At 35.4% G+C, this 8,875-nt stretch overlaps 1 protein-coding gene across 1 annotated transcript in view; it reads left to right on the plus strand.

Moving 5' to 3' along the window:
* Nucleotides 1–8,236, plus strand: part of LOC140140654 (uncharacterized) — a 29,623-nt gene extending 21,387 nt beyond the window's left edge. The window contains exons 4-7 of the mRNA XM_072162411.1: nt 5,162–5,302; nt 6,217–6,393; nt 7,292–7,334; nt 7,860–8,236. Coding sequence (XP_072018512.1) covers nt 5,162–5,302; nt 6,217–6,393; nt 7,292–7,334; nt 7,860–8,053 — 555 coding nt within the window. The 3' untranslated portion in view covers nt 8,054–8,236. The remainder of the gene's footprint in view (nt 1–5,161; nt 5,303–6,216; nt 6,394–7,291; nt 7,335–7,859) is intronic.
* The last annotated feature ends 639 nt before the right edge of the window (nt 8,237–8,875 follow it).

Consider the following 8,875-nt stretch of genomic DNA (forward strand, 5'->3'; position numbering starts at 1 on the left):
GTGTTATATAGTAAAGTGCACTTACCAAGCCTTGGGTGACCATTAACAAAGACAAATTACATGCAATGTTTCAATGTGTTATATAGTAAAGTGCACTTACCAAGCCTTGGGTGACCATTAACAAAGACAAATCGCATGCAATCTTGCAATGTGTTATATAGTAAAGTGCACTTACCAAGCCTTGGGTGACCATTAACAAAGACAAATTACATGCAATCTTTCAATGTGTTATATAGTAAAGTGCACTTACCAAACCTTGGGTGACCATTAACAAAGACAAATTACATGCAATATTTCAATGTGTTATATAGTAAAGTGCACTTACCAAACCTTGGGTGACCATTAACAAAGACAAATTACATGCAATATTTCAATGTGTTATATAGTAAAGTGCACTTTCCAAACCTTGGGTGACCATTAACAAAGACAAATCGTATGCAATATTTCAATGTGTTGAATAGTAAAGTGCACTTACCAAACCTTGGGTGACCATTAACAAAGACAAATTACATGCAATATTTCAATGTGTTATATAGTAAAGTGCACTTACCAAACCTTGGATGACCATTAACAAAGACAAATTACATGCAATCTTTCAATGTGTTATATAGTAAAGTGCACTTACCAAACCTTGGATGACCATTAACAAAGACAAATTACATGCAATCTTTCAATGTGTTATATAGTAAAGCGTACTTACCAAACCTTGGATGACCATTAACAAAGACAAATTACATGCAATATTTCAATGTGTTATATAGTAAAGTGCACTTACCAAAACTTGGGTGACCATTAACAAAGACAAATTACATGCAATCTTTCAATGCGTTATATAGTAAAGTGCACTTACCAAGCCTTGGGTGACCATTAACAAAGACAAATCGCATGCAATGTTTCAATGTGTTATATAGTAAAGTGCACTTACCAAACCTTGGGTGACCATTAACAAAGACAAATTACATGCAATCTTTCAATGTGTTATATAGTAAAGTGCACATACCAAAACTTGGGTGACCATTAACAAAGACAAATTACATGCAATCTTTCAATGTGTTATATAGTAAAGTGCACTTACCAAACCTTGGGTGACCATTAACAAAGACAAATTACATGCAATCTTTCAATGTGTTATATAGTAAAGTGCACATACCAAAACTTGGGTGACCATTAACAAAGACAAATTACATGCAATCTTGCAATGTGTTATATAGTAAAGTGCACTTACCAAGCCTTGGGTGACCATTAACAAAGACAAATTACATGCAATGTTTCAATGTGTTATATAGTAAAGTGCACTTACCAAACCTTGGGTGACCATTAACAAAGACAAATTACATGCAATCTTTCAATGTGTTATATAGTAAAGTGCACTTACCAAACCTTGGGTGACCATTAACAAAGACAAATCACATGCAATCTTTCAATGTGTTATATAGTAAAGCGTACTTACCAAACCTTCGGTGACCATTAACAAAGACAAATTACATGCAATCTTTCAATGTGTTATATAGTAAAGTGCACTTACCAAACCTTGGGTGACCATTAACAAAGACAAATCACATGCAATCTTGCAATGTGTTATATAGTAAAGTGCACTTACCAAGCCTTGGATGACCATTAACAAAGACAAATTACATGCAATCTTTCAATGTGTTATATAGTAAAGCGTACTTACCAAACCTTGGGTGACCATTAACAAAGACAAATTACATGCAATCTTTCAATGTGTTATATAGTAAAGTGCACTTACCAAGCCTTGGATGACCATTAACAAAGACAAATTACATGCAATCTTTCAATGTGTTATATAGTAAAGCGTACTTACCAAACCTTGGGTGACCATTAACAAAGACAAATTACATGCAATCTTTCAATGTGTTATATAGTAAAGTGCACTTACCAAACCTTGGGTGACCATTAACAAAGACAAATCACATGCAATCTTTCAATGTGTTATATAGCAAAGTGCACTTACCAAACCTTGGATGACCATTAACAAAGACAAATCGCATGCAATCTTTCAATGTGTTATATAGTAAAGTGTGCTTACCAATCCTTGCATGACCATTAACAAAGACAAATCACATGCAATATTTCAATGTGTTATATAGCAAAGTGCACTTTCCAAACCTTGGGTGACCATTAACAAAGACAAATTACATGCAATCTTTCAATGTGTTATATAGTAAAGTGCACTTACCAAACCTTGGGTGACCATTAACAAAGACAAATTACATGCAATATTTCAATGTGTTATATAGTAAAGTGCACTTACCAAACCTTGGATGACCATTAACAAAGACAAATTACATGCAATCTTTCAATGTGTTATATAGTAAAGTGCACTTTCCAAACCTTGGGTGACCATTAACAAAGACAAATCGCATGCAATCTTGCAATGTGTTATATAGTAAAGTGCACTTACCAAACCTTGGATGACCATTAACAAAGACAAATCGCATGCAATCTTGCAATGTGTTATATAGTAAAGTGCACTTACCAAACCTTGGATGACCATTAACAAAGACAAATTACATGCAATCTTTCAATGTGTTATATAGTAAAGTGCACTTACCAAACCTTGGGTGACCATTAACAAAGACAAATCACATGCAATCTTTCAATGTGTTATATAGTAAAGTGCACTTACCAAACCTTGGGTGACCATTAACAAAGACAAATTACATGCAATATTTCAATGTGTTATATAGTAAAGTGCACTTACCAAACCTTGGGTGACCATTAACAAAGACAAATCACATGCAATCTTTCAATGTGTTATATAGTAAAGTGCACTTACCAAACCTTGGATGACCATTAACAAAGACAAATCGCATGCAATCTTGCAATGTGTTATATAGTAAAGTGCACTTACCAAACCTTGGATGACCATTAACAAAGACAAATTACATGCAATCTTTCAATGTGTTATATAGCAAAGTGCACTTACCAAACCTTGGGTGACCATTAACAAAGACAAATTACATGCAATGTTTCAATGTGTTATATAGTAAAGTGCACTTACCAAGCCTTGGGTGACCATTAACAAAGACAAATCACATGCAATCTTTCAATGTGTTGAATAGTAAAGTGCATTTTCCAAACCTTGGGTGACCATTAACAAAGACAAATTACATGCAATCTTTCAATGCGTTATATAGTAAAGTGCACATACCAAGCCTTGGATGACCATTAACAAAGACAAATCACATGCAATCTTTCAATGTGTTATATAGTAAAGTGCACTTACCAAGCCTTGGGTGACCATTAACAAAGACAAATCACATGCAATCTTTCAATGTGTTGAATAGTAAAGTGCATTTTCCAAACCTTGGGTGACCATTAACAAAGACAAATTACATGCAATCTTTCAATGTGTTATATAGTAAAGTGCACTTACCAAACCTTGGATGACCATTAACAAAGACAAATTACATGCAATCTTTCAATGTGTTATATAGCAAAGTGCACTTACCAAACCTTGGATGACCATTAACAAAGACAAATCGCATGCAATCTTTCAATGTGTTATATAGCAAAGTGTACTTACATCTTGGATGACCATTAACAAAGACAAATCACATGCAATCTTTCAATGTGTTATATAGTAAAGTGCACTTACCAAACCTTGGGTGACCATTAACAAAGACAAATTACATGCAATCTTTCAATGTGTTATATAGTAAAGTGTACTTACCAAACCTTGGATGACCATTAACAAAGACAAATTACATGCAATATTTCAATGTGTTATATAGTAAAGCGCACTTTCAAACCTTGGATGACCATTAACAAAGACAAATTACATGCAATATTTCAATGTGTTATATAGTAAAGTGCACTTACCAAACCTTGGATGACCATTAACAAAGACAAATCGCATGCAATCTTTCAATGTGTTATATAGTAAAGTGCACTTACCAAACCTTGGATGACCATTAACAAAGCCAGATTACATGCAATCTTTCAATGTGTTATATAGTAAAGTGCACTTACCAAACCTTGGGTGACCATTAACAAAGACAAATCACATGCAATCTTTCAATGTGTTATATAGTAAAGTGCACTTACCAAACCTTGGATGACCATTAACAAAGACAATCGCATGCAATCTTTCAATGTGTTATATAGCAAAGTGTACTTACATCTTGGATGACCATTAACAAAGACAAATCACATGCAATCTTTCAATGTGTTATATAGTAAAGTGCACTTACCAAACCTTGGATGACCATTAACAAAGACAAATTACATGCAATCTTTCAATGTGTTATATAGTAAAGTGCACTTTCCAAACCTTGGATGACCATTAACAAAGACAAATCACATGCAATCTTTCAATGTGTTATATAGTAAAGTGCACTTTCCAAACCTTGGATGACCATTAACAAAGACAAATCACATGCAATCTTTCAATGTGTTATATAGCAAAGTGCACTCTCCAAACCTTGGGTGACCATTAACGAAGACAAATCACATACAATCTTTCAATGTGTTATATAGTAAAGCGAACTTACCAAACCTTGGATGACCATTAACAAAGACAAATCGCATGCAATCTTGCAATGTGTTATATAGTAAAGCGTACTTTCCAAACCTTGGATGACCATTAACAAAGACAAATCGCATGCAATCTTTCAATGTGTTATATAGTAAAGTGCACATACCAAAACTTGGATGACCATTAACAAAGACAAATCGCATGCAATCTTTCAATGTGTTATATAGTAAAGCGTACTTACCAAACCTTGGATGCAATTTGTTGTATAGTGAAGTGCACTTACCAAACCTTGCAAGACCATTAACAAAGACAAATCACATGCAATCTTTCAACGTATATAATAGTTCAATAGTAAAGTGTATTTACCAAACCTCGGGTAATAATAAATGAAGACAATCACATACAACCTTTCGAAATTAATGTGTTGAATAATAAAGCACACTTACTGAAACTGAGTGCTCATACAAAGACAAATCGCTCCAATTATGTCACTTACCAATACAACTTATGCTGCTGTACTTTTTATTCATGGTATTACGATATTTTGCACAGGAAATTATGTCCTGATGTTGTACATAATCGAATGTCCTTTTTCCATCATCATCATTATTATTAATTTGTTTGTCTATTTTGTTTGTTATATTCTTCGTCTTCTTTCAGTTGCAGGAAAATTTGGCAACTGTCCTCTCATCGCGTGCTCCTGGTGTCCAGGCAAGGTTTGACCACCTTGGCCTATCTGGTCACTCGGCAGGTGCCGGGGAAATTTACAGTATAATGATGAGGAATACCTCGTTGGCACAGGTAGGAAGGAGATTGGGCGGGTGATCAATGTTGACGAAACATTGCTCATTCTTGAGCACCTATTTGTCAGCTTTGATATCAGGATATCATACGATTTTTGTCAAAAATCATGAAACAATATAGTAAACAATGACCTTAAACCCCGCTATCCACCTGGATATTTCATTCTTCTATGATATGCGAGACAAAACTGTACATTGAATATGATTTTAAAGGTACCGCAGAATATATACGCGTGACTATAACAGGTGGGTCAACCCACTTTGACACATTTGGGGTAAAAATCCAACCTAAACATCTTTTCATTCAAATCTTAACTTTGATGGTAAAATGTGACGGATGAGGTTGTTGATCGGACCTTCCTCCTATAAGTTAGTATGTAACACTAAACTTGGGGCTAGATTTTGTATTATAGAAAGTCAGAGATATAGGTTTAGAGTTAAATTAAGGTTTATGTTAAGGTTAAGGTTAGGTAGTTGTTGGATATGATTTAAATCATAATTTAGCCCGGGTCATTGTTAGATAGACTGGATCATTCAGTCTTTCAACTCGAAGACGTAACTCCGTTTTGACCATTCTGAGAAAAATGAGTTTAAAGATAATGATCCACATTGACTTATGTACCTAAGTCTCTATTTCACTGGCTACTGATTTAAATGGGATGCTAAATGGAGTTACTTCTTTGAACTTATTGGAAAGTGCTCATGTTTCTGAAAATTTTGATATTAAAATCTTATTTTCACACAAAATGGAGTTACGTCTTTGTGTCACTGACCCCTCGAACTGATCAACAACTATACGCACGGTCATCGAATAAGGCAACGTGAAGGATTGGGTTCAAATGCGCCATGTGCTTACCAAAAAAACATGCACTTTCATGGCGATTTTATATTTCGCGGGGTTTTCCCTTTCAGGCAGCAGTATTCATAGAGCCAGCTAACAGAGTGCCAGAACCAATAGACTTCTACCTACCAGGCCTTATGTTTGGTACAGAGTATGGCGAGGAAACACCAGCGTGTAATGGACAAGGGTTTGATTTCAGACAGAATTATGAAAACTGGCAATGCCCACGAGCTATGAGTAATGTCAAGGTTTGTTTACCTGTTTGTTTGTTTCTTCTTTTGCTTGTTGCAAATTTTTATATGTGCCATAACATTTGTACAATTGTATCGTGAATTTTAAAAATTACAATTATTTGATATCAGAAGGGAATTCCTCGCATTCAGAATTCAATTTGGTGTGTCTGGTGTGCTCTCAAGTCCCAAAAAAATTACTGTGGAAAGGTGGGTGACCGACCCCTTTAAGGTGTACTACACCCCTGGCCAATTTTGTGCCTATTTTTGCATTTTTCTCAAAAATTATAGCACATTGGTGACAAGTAAGATATGTATATTATAGGGGCAAGGACTACAACTACTGTACTGAAAATTCAGCAACTCAAAACAAATAGTTATTGATTTATTGATCAAATATTGGTTTTCCCTCATTTTTGACTGTAACTCCACAACTGTTGTCTGTGCTGAAATAAAACTTCCAGTGCAGAAATTGTAGTCCTTGCCCTTATAATATGCATATCTTACTTGTCCCCATTGTGCTATAATGTTTGAGAAAAATGCAAAAATAGGCACAGAATTAGGCAGGGGTGTACTACCCCCTTAACACCAGATTTCTAAATTGTATATGGAATAAAGAACACTGCCAGAGTGTTGGGTAGTTATTCACACATGTTTAGAAGAGAAATCCCCTAAATTTGTGTTAGCTTGTCCGGATGTGATAGAATGTTGATGTGTGAATTGTTCTAATTTATGTCAAAAACGCAATACCACTGATGAGAAAAACCGTAAAAGGCGCCCACGTCAGGGTAACTTAATAATCTGAACGTTCGTCACTTTTTTTTTTTCCTGCAACGATTTTTAAAATTAAGTGTGCTACTTTTTACATATAGTTGCTTTGTAGCTTAGTTTTGATTTATATATTCTTAATTTTCAGGGATTTGGGCATTGTGATATTATGTCTCCGCTAGGCTGGAATCGTAAGTAGATCTAATTGTCACTAGCTATGGATATGATGAATAATTTATGTTTATATTTTTGAGTGCCTTTTTTTTCATGTCAAACAAATCTAGCCATTAATACCTGAAATCTAGGAGATAACACAATGGCGAAACTTCGGCCAGGCACAAGTGACGTGGCTAAGGGGGTCACCGTATAAATAGCTGCATGGTCGGGCTATTTTTTACTAGACAGGCAAGTGTAGCCAACAATCGGGCCGTATTACCATGATCGGAACCGACTGTAACGAGGTCTCCACCTTTACCAGATGAGCCACGCGGAGAGCAGATTAGACTTTTTTTTGTCTTGTGGAGAATTGAACCCGGGATCTCTCGCACCAAAGGCAAAGACCTTAACCATTGCGCCGCGCTGCTCCTATATATTTCCAAGACTCAATTGTCAAAAGCTTGCCAAAACACCTTTTTTTACTGTATAGTAGGCCTATTACTACGAATTTGCACCTGAAGTGTTCCTCACAGTTTTCTATCATTTCATTTTTCAAACAGTTTGTCGTTTGGTTAATTTCTGCAAGACGGTACCGGAGACAGATCTGACCAAGTATCACATGTTCCTGCAGGGGTACACGGCAGCCTTCTATGGGACATACCTACAGAATAATGGAGATATGCTGAAATACGTCACGGATCAGGATAGGATACCTATTGAGTTCCTGGAATTCAAAACCGACGTTAATTGTTAAAATCTTTTATAGAAAGAAAATGTCATTTAGTTATTCTGCTTTATCTGTCTTCACATTTAAATTTATGTGAAAACCGTATTAAAACATTTTGACTGAGTGGCATTGAAGAACTTTAAACCAACACCGCAAGATAATTTTTTTAATTCTCTGTTTTATAGTTACTCAAACAGTGGCGTAGCCAGGAGAGCCTGGGGGGAGTTGCCCCATAGTAACATTTTAAAGATTACAAAGGGGGGGGCAAGGAGTGAAATATAAAGTGTCAATGACTGAAAATGTGACGACAAATTGCTCACCCCACCCCCACAATGGCAGAAAATATTGACAAATTTGGCTTTGCTCCTTCACAGTAAAAGGCTGGCTATGCTCTATACTCAAGTGTAAACATTGTTCAAATCTAATGTAGGTTATTAATTGAAATAATACACTTATATCAAGTCATTTCTGAACAGCAGATGGCAATTTTACCTATAAAATGTTTCAGCAACTGTGACAATAAATGGCATGGTAATTAGACAGATATTTAACGATTTTTTTTATCATCTTTATGAATTTTAAAGTCAATAATGGTGTTCATTTAAAACACTATGTCACTTTCAGGAAATCAAGGAAAAAAAAGTTTTTGCAAGTATCTCTAATGCAGACTTTCCTTGAACCGGATCTCATTGCATTTAAAAAAAAATAAACATCGGGACTTCAGAACCACTTGATTTCCTTTAGGCTTGCTATTTTGCGAATTTAAAGTTATAAACTTAATCCCCACACCCACACTTACACACCCCCGCACACACCCTACCCCACCCACACCACCATTTGATAGAGACC

This window comes from Amphiura filiformis, chromosome 19 (genome assembly GCF_039555335.1).
Source record: "Amphiura filiformis chromosome 19, Afil_fr2py, whole genome shotgun sequence".
Classification (NCBI taxonomy): domain Eukaryota; kingdom Metazoa; phylum Echinodermata; class Ophiuroidea; order Amphilepidida; family Amphiuridae; genus Amphiura; species Amphiura filiformis.